The sequence below is a fragment of the Oratosquilla oratoria genome, chromosome 1 (assembly GCF_046742065.1).
Source record: "Oratosquilla oratoria isolate Oo_2021 chromosome 1, ASM4674206v1, whole genome shotgun sequence".
Classification (NCBI taxonomy): Eukaryota; Metazoa; Arthropoda; class Malacostraca; order Stomatopoda; family Squillidae; genus Oratosquilla; species Oratosquilla oratoria.
Genome location: NC_134777.1, coordinates 129,248,414 through 129,263,774, shown reverse-complemented (window position 1 = coordinate 129,263,774; position 15,361 = coordinate 129,248,414). Strand labels below are relative to the sequence as shown.

The following is a 15,361-nucleotide window of genomic DNA, read 5'->3' as shown; positions in this document are numbered from 1 at the left end:
ATACTTTTTTTTCTGTTATGTATATTGTTCCAATTATTCCAAAGTTGACAATTGGTTTGCCCTTTATGATCTAATAACTGGTGTAGGTGTAGCTAGAGAGTAAACCAATGACGTGTAAAGAGGAATCATAGTTGCTAGGATCATATATATCTAGTATGAATTCAAAGGAATAGGATAAGCTCGACAAAAATGTTGTAATACCACCCTCACTAAAGTTACTAGACAATACAATCCACAACATACTCAAGAGGTGATAAACAGTCTATTGCACAACCGACTATCAAATGCATAAGGTACACAGGATCGTGTAGCGATCAATTCGGGGTAACTTAGGCTGGGAAAAGGAAATCTTGCTGAAATAAGTCGTATCATACAGAATAACATTTGTTATGTAATTCTAGATGTCGTTAGGATAATCTAATCAGGTATGCGTGATCCCTTTAGTGGCACCATCATATCTGGTGTAAATCTTCAAGGGTGTCAAAGAATAATAATTCAAATTTATTATGTTCACTTTAGGATTAACGCAGGCCGTATCTTATCCTCGGGGCTATTTGTGACAATTGGAATTCACTGTAGATTGAATCGTCTTTTGAAGCATTTTGTATATCTGATACAAGTGTACAAGTACTATATTTGGTAAATCTGTAAAATATTTATTCCATTTATTTTTTTTTATAATCTTTAATAGATTGAAATTATTTTGGCTTCCAGTTGATAAGGAAAGAATTTGTTTTTGGTATATGATCCTTTCCTCTGATATTACCAAATTGGTTGGATTTTTAAGACAAAACCCCAGGCTAAGCCTAAGGGGATAGGTTAGGTTGTGTTAAAGTAAGTTAACAATGTATTACAGTACCTACTTTGCATATCTGTATGAAGATCAGAGCTGGGTGTGTTACTACCAGACAGGTAGTGCATTACTGAAAAATATAGGGCACATTTCCGTCAATACATTACCAATTTTAATTTCCTTAGATTGGTCGGCATTACTGTGTATATGTATATACACATATGCAGTATGTATACACAAATTCTTCAATAACATACTGTCTGGTGGTAACGCGTCCACCTCTGATGAAGATTATACATGTCAGAGAATTACTGGCCCCTCGTTCGTCGGGATGTTGAAATATTGGTGTAGACTGTAGTATACCATTGTAATCCAGTATTAGATATTTTTTGCCAAATTTATTGGTAGTAACTTACAGGTATTTATTGGGCTTATACGAAACCTGAGTCTTACTAATGTTTACTTTTCATGGTGATATAATGACCTGATTAAAATCCAACCTACTGATCCTAACTTTTTGGTTGGGATCTTCATCTCCACCCCACTGCAACTCACTTCTTCAACGCAAATCTCATTTCATTATATTGTCATAAGATCACCCACCCTTCCAGTTCACATATGCATAGACAGAAAAATATGTCTCAGATTGGGACAGGAGGGTATCGGGCTATGGGATTATATTGAGAAACACCACATGCATGAGGGAATTGAAGAGATGCCATTTTCTGTACAGATGCAGAAAGTCTTGTAATAGCCTGGAAGATAACCTAGCCGAAAGTTGAACCATATTTGATTTAAAACTAAGTATGATAAATGGGGATCAAGAGGTGGGACCTTATGAGTATAGCTCCTTTCCTATACTGTATAGTGTACCACAAATACAGGGGCTGTGCTTGTAGGGTCTTGTCTCTTATTTTCATGTTATATTATACCTTATTTCAAATTTCTGTATACTGTAGTTCCTGCTTAGGCTATAATAAGGTCTATTTCAAGAGTTTATTCATCTGCATGGAAAACCATATTTTTTTTCACTTTATTTCCACAATGAGATCATCTTTGTCAATTTTGTCCACCCCCGTCAGTGATCTGAACCCATCTTTCTTTGAATCATTAATGATGGCAGATATAATGCTTTTAGTCTCTTCATATGGTTTATTGTGCAAAGCTAGATATATCCTCTCTCTCTCACTCTCTCTCTCTCTCTCTCTCTCTCTCTCTCTATATATATATATATATATATATATATATATATATATTTCCCCTCTCTTCCCTCTTTCTCTCTTGCTTTCTTTCTCTACCTAATCTTCCACTGCCCCACCCAAACCTTACTCTTACAATAACATAATATTTCTTCCTTGAATGACTTGTGAGCCAATCCAGTGACTGTTGCTAGTTACCTGGGAACTGTGTATCTCCTACAGAAGAAAGCTGGGGCATTGGATTGATTGGTGCATATAAAAGCAATGTCAGTATGAAGTAATTAGTTAAATTTAATTTTCAGGTTCATTTTACAATCGTCAGTAAAATCCCCAGGGTCACCAATAAACACGTTATAAATTATGGTAAGGTAAGACATGAATATATGTTGATTGTGAATAGTAATGTTGAAGATTTTATTATTTACTCAATGATACTGTACTTTACTCAGGGAGATCTTCAGGTAACAGATAAAAATGGAGTAAGAATTGTGCGATTCAACAATCCAGATAGGAAGAATGCATTAAATGTTGAGGTAAGTAGGTAGTTCACTGTTGCACTTGTCTTTGTATGGCTTACAAAATCATACAATTTACTTACATCAGGGTTTTGAGCTTGCATGATTTTTAGTTCCTTACTTTGTATGACATGATGAATATTTACTAAATATAAGTCTTCAAATCTTCCAATTAATTTGATCTTTTTCTTTAGATGTTCATGGGGATTGCTCCAACTCTTTTGAAGGCTGCTGATGATCCAGATGTAAAGATTGTGGTTTTCACTGGAACAGGAGATTATTTTACCTCAGGGAATGATTTGTCTAACTTCACCAAAAATTCAAGGTGATGTGAATAGGATTAGTAGCCATTTTCTAATTGTATTTACTTAGTTGTATTTACCTATTTGTATCTTATGGGAAGGGGAGCTATGCTTGTTGTGTCCCACCTTTGTATCTCGCAGTGTCTAGTTTGCTCTTAAATTCATGTATGGTTTTTGCACACATTATTGTTTTGTTCAGTGTATTCCCAGTGTCCACCACTCTATGTGGAAAACCGTTCTTCTTCAGATCTCTTCTATAACCATCTTTTTTGAGTTCCTTTCCATGTCCTCTTGTGTTTCTCTTGTCCCAATTTAACAAATCCTCTCTATTGAGTATTTCTGTGCCCTTCATGATTGTATAGATCATGGGTTCTCAAACTTTTTCTCGTTAAGTACCCCCTGAGTTATAAGATCATCTTCCCGAACCCCCAAAAATCTGACAATGAAGAGAATGGTAATTTATTGACTAACTCACACACACACCAGATTCAACTATTGGTAATCAACACTGTTAATTTAGAAACCAGCGGAGAACAGTGAGATTGAAGGAACACACACTGCTAGCACGGAATTTCATAATCCACAACTACCACTATTTAAAATACGTTTTTCGTCAGCCATCTAAGTACCCCTAGAAATCTTCTTGTGAACCTCTGGGGGTTTGCGAACCCCAGTTTGAGTACCCCTGGTATAGATGGTTAGTAGGTCACCTTTCTTTCTTCTTTGCTCCAAAGTTGGTAACTCCAATTTAACCAGTCTCTCTTCATATGACAAGTTTGAAAGTGTTGGAGCCATTGTCTTTTAACATCTTTGCTATTATTGATCATTTGTATCTACTAAACCTCTTCTATACTAGATGGGACCTTTAACTTTATTATGACTGTCGTCAGTTTATTATATTCATTTCCATGGCACTCCCTTATTTAGGGACCAATGATGGATACATAGACAATGTTGTCCTTTAAGAGGCAGGTGACGAGTCATACTCCTGTCACTTTCTTCATTTCCATTTAGAGGAACATCCCCAAGGGGCTTATTCTCAATCTTTAGGAATGAGAAGTGTCATGAGATACATGTATTTAGGGATGAACACAAAGGGAATATTGTACAAGGGATTGTTAGTGCCCATGGCACTGTATGGAGGGGACATATATACTCTAGATATGGACCAAAAGGTCTCCTGTCGGCATGCTCCGCCTTTAATGAGTCCATGATATCAGGTTCTTTGGTAAGCAGCAAATCCTGTCTTGCTTGTATGTTTTCCATTACTCATGTCACTTCTCTAATACATTGAGTCATTGTATTATTGACTGTCATGTTTAACAAGAGGAACAGAGGTAATGATAAGGGATGAGTATAGGGGAAGATCAAGAGTTTGTGGTGAGACAGGTATTTGAAAAGTATTTAGTGGAAGCTCGCTGGCTGAGAGGGTTAGGGCGTTGTTACTTGCGGTGAAGGTTGAGGGGACAGCGGTTCAAATCCTGCCACTGGCAAAGTTGAACCAAGGGCATGGTTCATGAAATTTCACGCTACAAAGTCTTCTGTAAGGGGCACCATCCTAGCCTTCCGATGGGAGGAGTTTGTGATGTTAAACCATTTAGTGGAATGGGTGGGAATGGCGTGCCTTGGCTGGCTACCTCCCTTATAAGGAGGAATAGGCCCTTTGGTATATAGATAGATTTATCAAAAGGTAAGGAGCTAAGAAGAGAGGGAGGAAAGGATGGTGGATGGGAGTAGAATGGGTGGGAGTAGATACATGCCTTATGACTAGGCTACCTCCCTTTTAAGGGGGAAAAAGCCTTTGGTATACAAATAGAAATAAAAAGAAGGGTGTATTTTGGGATCATCATGTACTTGGATAATGCATATGTTAGGGATGACAGTGAAACTTTTTGGAGTGTGTTACAAGTATGTGGAAAAGGAGGAAGCCTCTATATGAATAGTAAGGCATGTTAAGACTGCAAGAATATGATAATGCATTCCTTGAAGTTTTATTCTGGGTAATACCACACAATTTTATTCAGCTAGGGAATGTCATTTGTGAAGAGGTTATCACTGATAATGCACTCAAGAGATTTCATTCTGATAATTCAAAGTTTTCTTCAGTGGAGGATGCCCTTCATTGAAAACTAGTTTTTTTGCTGTTGAGAAGTGTTGTACTGAAGAGGTGAAGTCATAGAGGTGGCGAAAGAGAGATTTAGGGAGAGAAAGTGGAAGGGAGGGATATTAGAATTTAGAAGTGATCAGCATTCCTTTTATGAGTAGAGATTATTTTTTAGTCTTAAGAGAATACTGTGTGACTCGTACAGTTCAGTGTAGGTGAGAACCCTATACAGTAGTGGAAAGGTTGAGGCTTTCTTGACCTACCCTGTCACTGTAATAATGTTCTTTTTAAAGATTTTATGAAGATTAATTGCCTTTCTGACCCAGGGCAGTGGAGAGGATGCAGGGATGACCTGTCATCCAGGAGGTGCCAAGAGGGAGGGAAGAGGGTAGAGGGGAGTGGAGTATGTAGGGAATGGAATGGGTGGGAGTGGTTTCTATGCCTTTGTTTTTTGGCTACCTCCTTTATAAAGGGGAAAAAACCTTTGGTGTATGTATGTACAGTAAGACCTCTCATTAACGGACGTTAATTAGCTGTGTTTCGGTGTTTTCGCTGTGTTTTTGGTGCTGTTGTTTAGTGCTTGCAATCACTATGCCACCCAAAAACCACTCCAAAACACTGAAAACACAGCGAAAACACCACAAACACAGCTAATTAACGTTCATTTATGAGAGGTCTCACTGTATGTATGAAGATTAAGGTACATTGCCAAAGGGAAGAGGTGGATAAGCATGCAACACTTTTTTTTGCACTTGTGTGTTTTATGGATGTGCTGACTTGGGCAAATGTTGTGTGTCTCGTATTAACTAATGTGTTTTTGTTTTTCTGCAGTGGAGGGGAGACGGGTGTTGGCGGAAGCACGGATGGAGAGCCTCCTGACATGGACAGTTTAGTGCAAAGAGCTGGGGACAAGTTTCGCAAGTAAGATATTTGCTTGTTTTGGTGGTTTTGTTCTCAGTATTGTAAATATTTTTAGTGTCATATTGTGAACAAAGCATTTTGATAGCCATCTCTTTGTGGAAAGACAGCTGTCAGTCATAATTTGTCTTGGAATGGATATCAGGATATTAACCTTGTTTAGTTTACTGCCTCACTGTATAGATTTTGTTCTGGCACTTGGCAGCTAATTTCATACTGTTTAGACAAATGCTAGTCTAAAGCTAGTTTTGATCAGTCATTGAATATTCATAAAACAAAAAAGGTCATCTTTCTGTAAACTAGGACCTTACACTGCAGTGAAGTGCTTGTTGTACACGAGTTCAAATCCAAGAAAAAAAAGGGAATCTAAAAAAAAATTTGCATTTAAATATTTTTTTCATAACTAATGTTACTTTTTGTTTTCAGTTTAGTGAAAGTCGTTATAGACTTCCCAAAGCCTTTGGTTGCCGTTGTTAATGGCCCTGCTATTGGCATTGGGGTGACCATCCTGGCACTGTTTGATATTGTGTACGCTTCAGAGAAAGTAGGTTTTGAAAGGGAAAATACATTGTTCATTGTCTTAAACTTTTATTGCTTATTTTTATCTATCAGTATATACATATACCAATGGCTTACAAGGGAGGTAGCCAAAGTCAAAGGCATAAATCCAACCCCGCCCATTTCGTCCCCACATACTCCACTCCCATTCACCACCACTCCCTCCCTCTTCTTGGCTCCTCCTGGATGATGGGTCATCCCTGCATCTTGCCCACTGCCTTGGGTTAGAAGCAATGCAGCAAGACACAGCACATCCATAGCAAGGCTGCTTCATTTAATCATCAACCCCCTTCTCCGTCACCTTACACACACAAAAAAAAAGATAAAGATAATGGAGAGAAATCCCTTCATGCTGCGTCAAAATATCATTCACACGTACTCCCCCCCCCATCCTCTAGCCTCTCCCTTCCATGTATCACAGGATGAACCATACACAGCCATTCTCCACTCAACCCTGATAATAATAGTAATAATTGTTGTTTCATGTTTTACTGATTGAAAACCCACAGCCTCTTAGTAGTTGTCAGTGGTCCTTCAGCCCTTCCAGAGCTCTCTTTAAGAAGAAACTTTTTCTGTGTTATATACCTGTACTTACCTTATTGTAGTATACTCTACATTCCCCGACACTGACCTAATACAGACAGCAGTATGGTATATACAAAGTTTCCTCTTGATTGATCTATGGGCCTACGTGAGGATTTTTGCGAAATACAGTATTCCCTTGTTATTGAGGGGTTAAGTCCTTGAAACGGCCATCGATAATAAAACCGTTGTTACTGATATGGTTGCACACTGGTGACTATTTATAGCCTAGCGCAGGTCTCCCTAGTCAAAGTATGTTGAATAAATGTACTTTTAAGCATTAAAAAAAAAATCCTTAACAAAGTATGCTAAATAAATATGTAAATATATAAGAGTATGAATGATGATGAGTGCAATAAACTAGTAAACTTTGGTTCCATTAGTGAAGTGTTGATGAGTCCGTACACTGTACAGTGACTTCAGTACGGTATGTACAGTATAGTATTCTGATAGTGCAGTATACTGTATCATTATTGTCCTCAATCCTTGATAAGCCAGCAAATTATGAATAATGATAAATGATGATGATGATGAATGATGATGGGAGCTATGGCGATAAAATATCCCAGTAAAAAGGAGTTAAAAGACTGAACTAGATGGACCCAAGAGCAAGGTTACCGACACTATTGTGATCTAATGTGAGCCCTTTGCCTTGGCCCAGGGAAGACCTGCACATGGAGATCTGTCTCGCTGTTATTCTGTATATTATGTATTTATGGAATATATACATGGTTAAAGAAAATGGAGAAAAGTGGGAGATAAGCCAGTTGTTTGCTGATGACACTGCGCTTGTAGCAGGATCAGAGGAGGGATTGAGGAAGTTAGTGACAGAGTTTGGGAAGGTGTGTGAAAGAAGGAAGTCGAAGATAATTGTGGGTAAAAGTAAGGTAATGAGATGTACAAGGGGAGAATGTGGCAGTAAATTAGAAGTGAGTATTAAGGGGGAGAGACTGGAGGAAGTGAATAGCTTTAGATAATTGGGTGCAAATGTGGCAGGAAAGGGAGGAGCGGAGGTGTAGGTGGAATGTAAATTGAGAGAAGCGAGAAATGCCTTGGGGGATTAAAAAGTGTAATGAGAAATAGACATTTGGGAATGGATGCTAAGAGGAGATTGTACGAAGGAGTGATTGTGCTGACAGCACTGCATGGGGCAGAAACATGGAACATGAGAAAGAGAGGAGTTTGAATGTGTTTGAGATGAAATGCCTGAGAAGTATGATAGGCTGGATAGAGTGAGAAATGAGGAGGTGAAGAGGAGAACAGGGGTGGAAAGGGAGTTGGGAGATAGGGTTGATGAAAGAGTGTGGGATGGTTTGGACACATGGAAAGAATGAGTGAAGAAAGATTAGTAAAAGAAGTGTGGAAAGCAGAGGTGGAAGGAGTATACATGAGGGGGCGACTAAGGATGAAATGGATGGATGGGGTAAAAGGGACATTGGGAAAAGGGGGAATGTATGTTGAAGAAGGACGGGAGAAGACAGAAGATTGGGGTGAGTATAGAATGGTTGTGTATGGATGATGCTGTGGTGCATGGAAGGGAGTGGGTGGGGAATACAGGGGTGAGGGAGTATGTGTGAATGATATTTTGACACAGCCCAAAGGGATTTCTCCCTGTCTTTTCTTTTTCTGCATGAGGGGACAAAAATGGGGGGGGATCACTGATTAAATGAAGTGTGCTTGCTGTGGATGTGTTGTGTCTTGCTATATTGTTCAGTGGGCAAGATGCAGGGATGACCCATCATCCAGGAGGAGCCAAAATAAGAGGGAGGGAGAGGGCTGAGTGGGAGTGGTATATATGCAGGTGGAATGGGTGGGAGTGGATTTTATCCCTTTGTTTTTTGGCTACCTCCCTTGTAGGGGGGAATGGCCATTGGTATATGTATGTGTATATATGTATATATATATATATATATATATATATATATATATATATATATATATAACACAACTGTATGGTGTTGAGAATGGCCTGGGATTTGAGTGAAAGACAATAACAGTAATGGTGATGAAATGGGAGTGGAATTATTGCTTTTGACTTTGACTACCTCCCTGGTAAGGGGGAAAGAACCCTTGGTGTATGTAAGTATGTATGTACAACAGGTCTTGGGTATCCTGTAGAGGAGACCTGGAGTGAATGCAGCTCATTAAAATTTTAAAAAGTTCATAGATTAAACAGGAATATGATAAAAAAAAATTGTCTATCTACCATAAATGTATGTTGGATGTGGATGCTAATTTTCAAGAGGAACTCTATACAGACGCTCCTCAACTTACGTTTTAGTTACATTCCGAACGGCCGAACGTAAGTTGAAAATGAACGTAAGTTGTTACTGTACTATACATCCGTAAATTCTATTACTGTATCTTACAAAACACCCCTAAATCATTAATTATACACATAACATTGTAAAATAATAACATTAATTTCAAATAAATTAAATTCAAGCAACATAAATTGAGATGGTGAAGGATGAGGGGAGGGGGAGGCAAGGCACTTTCAGTCTGTCATTTGTGCAATGTAAACAATGGACGCATCGTCATGTGTAAGTATCGTTTGAACTACGGAGAGTGCGCTAAACTAAAAAATTCACAAAAAAAAATTTTTTTACAATTTTTTTTTTTTTACAGTCAGTTCAAACGTAAAATCGAAAAAACGTAAAACGAATGAACGTAAGTAGAGGAGCGTCTGTACTTTCATCAGACAGTAGATGAAAATACTTTGTGCAGTACATGTAAAGGAAGAAGCATTTACTTACCAAATATTTTAGAAGCTTTTATTATATCTTGTAAAAATTAGATGGAATTTGTTCTTTAGTTGTATAGCTCCGAAACATCTTATTTATTGTTCTGTTTCGTATTTCTAGGCTACCTTCCAAACACCTTTCATGTCCATTGGACAGTCGCCTGAAGGTTGCTCTACTTACCTATTTCCACGGATAATGGGTCCTACCAAGGCGGCAGAGGTCTTGCTCTTTGAGAAGAAGGTAGGTTCCAAAGATTGGGGTTTCATTTTCATTTCTTGAATTCAGTTTTCACATGAATAGAATCACCAGTAACGGTGATGTCAATCAAATAATTAGTCTCAGTAGCTCAGTTGGTACAGCATCGGCTTTGATTCTCGCAAGCCTCGGTTTGAGTCCAGGGACGACTGTCAGAATTAATCAGTTCTCACATCTTGAAGTGTTTATTAGAGTTGTTTCTTTTAACTCCTCTAGTGAGGTGATAACTCTCTAGCTAAATCAATTTTTTTATTAGCCAGAATAACATCTGTGATGTTCCCTACATTGAATAAAATAAATTGTCAATAACCAAAATAGAATTTCTAGTGTCACTGTAGTAGAGGAGTTGAATGTGTGTATTTACCTAGTTGTATTTTACGGGAAGAGAGCTATGCTTGTAGTGACCCACTTTTGTATCTTTCAGCATCCAGTTTGATCTTAAATTCTTGTATAGTTTTTGCACTCACTGTTTCCTCATTCAGTTTGTTCCAGATATCTATCACTCTGTGTGGACAAGCTTTTGTGATCAACAGAACAATTGTCTTTACAGCTCAGTGCCAGAGAAGCTCAACAAGCAGGACTGGTGACAGAAGTGTACCATGATGAAGATGTGGAAGACATATGGTCTAGAATACTTGGGTGGACCAAATATCCAATGAATGGCTTGATATATGCAAAGGAACTTATGCGGAATGCCAACAGGGAAGTACTTCACAAGGTGAGTTTGTCAGTTAGCTAATATATCTGATCATGTGTTCCCTGCACAGGGGGCTTCATAAGTTTTCCATATACCATATACTAATAGTTCTTGACTTATGACGGGGTTCAGTATTGAGAAACCCATTGCAGTTTGAAAAAATCGTAAGTGGAAAATGAGAGGGTGGGGGACCAGGGTGTCAACAGGTTGGGTTTTGGGTTTTTCTAAGAGCATGATAAGTAGAGTGATAAGTAGATGATGATGATATGGTTTAACGTCACAAACTCCCCCCTATCGGAAGGCTAGGATGATGCCCCTCACAGAGGACTTTGTAGTGTGGAGTTTAATGAACCATGCCCTTGATTCAACTTTGCTGGTGGCAGGATTCGAACCGCCATCCCCTCAACCTTTGTTGTAAGCTACAATTCCCTAACCCGCTCAGCCAGCGAGTAGAGTTAAAGAAAAATTTAATGACAGTATTATTAAGATTGTAGGGGAGATATATGGACTGCTGAAGAACCTAAATGTGGGCTTTTGCTATGTGGATGATGAGATGACGGAGGGGGGAAATCATTTACCCAAATTGGTCCTAGTTTGGAGTATACAGCAATGGTGTGGCCCACCACACAAAGTGAAAAATATAAAGATTGAAGCAATACAAAGAGCAGCAACTAGAATTATTCCTAGCCTTACAGGTAACTTGTACGAGGAGAGACGAAGCACCTGTCACCCTTAAAAGATCAAAGAGAAAGAATGGTCTTGATTGTGGAGTTCAGACCATTGAAGGGGCAGACAAAATTGGCAGAGAAAACCTCTTGATTTGGGATAGGATGGTGTCATGAGTCCATGGGAACAAGTTAAAGAAGACCTTGTTAGTGAAATTTGTAAAAGAACAGTTTTTCAGTACTGATACATGAACTCTTGCAATAGCTTGGAAGATGATATAGCATAAGTTGGAACCATACATAAATTCAAAAGGAGATATTATAATTGGAGAATAAGAGATAGGACCCCACAAGTATAGCTTCCTCCCTTTCTGTATACTGCAAAGCAAATACACCACTACAACACAGACGCCAGTCCAAGGTTTTCTTTCCAGTGATCTGGAGGAGGGCCCAAGGGCCATTGCCAGCTCCGGGTTTCTGGTCAGTCAAACTCGAGGTAACAATTGATTGCTATCTTATATTCTTTCAGGTTAATGATGCTGAATGTGATCGGCTTATGGAAAGGTGGACATCTGAAGATTTTTTTGAGGCTATGATGAAGTTTTTCAAACGCAAGTCGAAATTATAGAAGGGCTAGCACAAAAGTAATTTCTTTATACAATGTGTTGCCAATGAATTAGGAATAGTAGGCATATTCACTTTATGTGAAATCACACTGTGCAGAAGGCATCTCTTGTATATAAAGGAATTGGTGTAAATATTCTAAAGGTAATCATTACACAGGGAGCACATGATTACACAAGTCAGGTGTATTTTGTCATTGACTGTTCTAAGTCATTATTCAGAACAGAAGCTTTCTGAAACCTTATGCAGCATCTGTTGCATAGGACATGTTCTCTTGTTAAAAGTTGAGCCTATAATAATTCTGTAGATAACACTTCAGAAGGGCTATGTGCTCTGAAAAAGAATGCATTATGTTTTTTTAAATGAAGTGAGGACCATGTATTGCTCCAATTAGGTGCTATTTAATGATTATCACATACAATGAACTGCACAAGATATGATTTTGTAGGTCTTGATGTAAAATATGTTTACTGTTGAAGGCATGAATGTATTGACAAAAAATATATATAATATAGTGAAGCAGCAGTCAACACTTGCTAGTTTTAAGACACCTTAAAAAAAATTGTGTTCTCAAGCATATGATACCACACAAAAGGTTTTAAATAAGACATATAGAATAGGATATTTTTTAGTATGATCCAATATTCAATCTTATCATAATGCAAGCGTTTGTGAATTCAGCTGAAGAACTGGCGCTCAGTAATGTAAAACACCAAAATATTATTATGTATTATTATTATTTAACTTGCAGGTGTTGCTCCATTCTATATACTATGGTTAGATAAATACAATACAGTATTAGTAGTGATTGACTAATAAGTGGTGGGTAAACTTTAGAAGTCGGGTGGGTTTTTTTTTTTTTTTTTTTTTTTTTTTTTTTTTTCTTTTCTTTTCTTTCTAACCAAGTGGTAGCAAGTTGACTAGAGAAGTGATTGACAGTTTATTTATTTATTTACTTTCTGTTTTCTTTTCTTCTGATACCTGCTCAGTGATCTCACCAGCCTATAAAGGGATCCAAGTTATGAATGATAGAGGTTTGGCTGTACAGTTAACTCCTAAGTTACACAAGGCTGACATTCACAAATAGGTCATGTATTTCAAAATCATGTAGTTAAACATGTTTTTCCTGTAAGAAACAATGGTGATTGAGGCAGTTATGTTCCTGGATTCAGGAAAATTCAACCAATTTTAGGGATGTAGTACTCTATAATACATACATATTCCAAGGGCTTTTTCCCCCTTACCAGGGAGGTAACCAAAATCAAAATGCTTAATTCCACCCTTCTCCCTCCCTCTCATCTTGGCTCCTCATGGATGACGGGTCATCCCTGCATCCCGTCGCCATGGGTAGGATGAATAAATGAGGGTAAAACACATTTGTTTTATTTATGCTATTCATTACGTATTTGTGTGTATTGTCCATGGAGTGCAACCAAGTGTTATCCTCGGCAATTGTAATTGTTATTTCGAACTATGTGTCCTTTTCTTTATCTGCACTTCATGTATAGTGATTCAGTGCCAAATAAAATTACTTACTCAATTTAGGTGATTGAGAAAAATAAAAAGGAAAACAAATGTGTGTAGGGTGGGTATATATTTTATGAATTTTCTTCTGACTAAAGACTTGTTATTTTATGCAGTAAAGGGTCATACTTAAAAAGAATATTGATTAAACAGTACTCGTTTTTGGCTGGAGTTTCCCCTCTTCATGAAATTTCTTATCCTTAACAGAAACAAAATCTGTAAATATCTGGTGGTGAAACAAATAGTGAGAAATGAGGTGAGGAGGAAAACAGGGGTGAAAAGGGAGTTGGGAGATAGGGTTGATGAAAGAGTATTGGGATGGTTTGGACATATGGAAAAAATGAGTGAAGAAAGATTAGGAAAAGAGGTATGGAAGGCAGAGGTGGAGGAAGTGAACATGAGAGGGGGAACCAAGGATGAGATGGATGGATGGGGTAAAAGGGGCATTGGGAAAGGGGAATGTCCGTTGAGGAAGGAAGGGAGAAGACAGAAGATAGGGGTGAGTGGAGAATGGTTGTGTATGGATGATGCTGTGATGCATGGGAGTGGGTAGGGGATGGAGGGTGAGGGAGTACGTGTGAATAATATTTTGACACAGCCCAAAGGGATTTCTCCCCATCTTCTCTTTTTCTGCATGAGAGGACAAAGAGAGGGGTCACTGATTAAATGAAGCGGCTTCTGTGGATGTGTGGTGTCATGCTGCATTGCTTCTGACCCAGGGCAGTGGGCAAGATACAGGTATGACATGTTATCCCGGAGCCAAGAAAAAAGGAAGGGAGGGGTGGTGAATGGGAGTGGAATATGTGGGGATATGATGGGCAGGAGTGGATTTATGCCTTTGACTTTGGTTACCTCCTTTGTACGGGGAAAAAGCCCTTGGAATATGTACATACATATACCAAGGCTTTTTTCCCCCTTACCAGGGGGTAGCCAAAAAGGACAAGGCACAAAAACATTCCCACCCATTCCATCCCTGAAAACACTCCACACCCCTCCACCCCCCTCCCATCCCAGCACTCCACCCCCCCCCCCTCCCATCCCAGCACCTCCCAGATTGGAATATGTATGAAATAAATTAGATACTGTAATTTTAAATGTGAATATTGTATATATTGTTGTACACGGAAAATTGTACATTATGCCACTTAAATATTTTTTGTAAATATATACTATATGCCAAAAGCCCTCTTGTAAAGAGGCTGACCAAGAAAATAAAGTTAAGTAAAGACTGTGTCACATTATTTTTCACCTCATGGTTCATCTTTTATTGTAACTTTTTATTTTTATCTCAAACTCCACGTCTAAAAGGAGGCTAGGATGGTAGCTCCTTAGAAGATTTTTTTGAAGAAGGGCATTTGATGTAGTCTTCCCATATTTTGAACTCACTTGCTGGCCACAATTTGAACTGCCTCTACTCCCAACTTCCACCAAAAGTAGTGATACTCTCCATTCACTCTGATCTATTACCCTCTCTCTTCCTTGCACCCCCTACTCCTTCAACTCCATCCATCCACCTTATTCTCGGTCTTCCTCTCATGGTCACTTCAACTATTTCTATTTTTCACTTTTTTTTTTTTTTTTAAGTCTTTCCTCATTCTATCCATATGCCCAAACCATTTTGCACACAGCAAAATGTAACTATGAAAATAAGGTTGCCAGACAAGCGATATCCAACCCAAAGGGCTTCTTTCATCTCTACAGAACAAAAAACTAAGGAAAGGATAGGCCCAATTCAAAATGACAAAAATGTCATGATAGAATTGGAGGAAAAAAAAAGAGTGAGGCATTTAGCAAATGTTTTCTCTTGATGTTTACTAAGGAGAGGTTAGATAAGGTACTTGACTGCAATCTAATTTTCAGTGGGGATGAAGAAAGTAGACT

General features: G+C 38.4%; 1 protein-coding gene across 6 annotated transcripts; it reads left to right on the top strand.

Moving 5' to 3' along the window:
• The first annotated feature begins 128 nt into the window (after positions 1-128).
• On the top strand, positions 129-15,078 carry LOC143026945 (enoyl-CoA delta isomerase 2-like). Of its 6 annotated transcripts, none has more exons than XM_076187749.1 (10): positions 137-293; positions 715-834; positions 2,295-2,355; positions 2,442-2,525; positions 2,702-2,832; positions 5,745-5,834; positions 6,258-6,375; positions 9,836-9,955; positions 10,521-10,688; positions 11,862-15,077. In XM_076187749.1, the coding sequence occupies exons 3-10, from the start codon at positions 2,353-2,355 to the stop codon at positions 11,958-11,960; spliced, it is 813 nt and encodes a 270-aa protein (XP_076043864.1). In that variant the 5' UTR covers positions 137-293; positions 715-834; positions 2,295-2,352; the 3' UTR covers positions 11,961-15,077. The 6 variants fall into 6 exon arrangements, with proteins under 6 accessions (XP_076043869.1, XP_076043864.1, XP_076043853.1 ...); XM_076187745.1 differs by lacking the exon at positions 137-293 and adding an exon at positions 317-425; XM_076187754.1 differs by lacking the exon at positions 715-834 and having other exon boundaries at positions 129-250.
• The last annotated feature ends 283 nt before the right edge of the window (positions 15,079-15,361 follow it).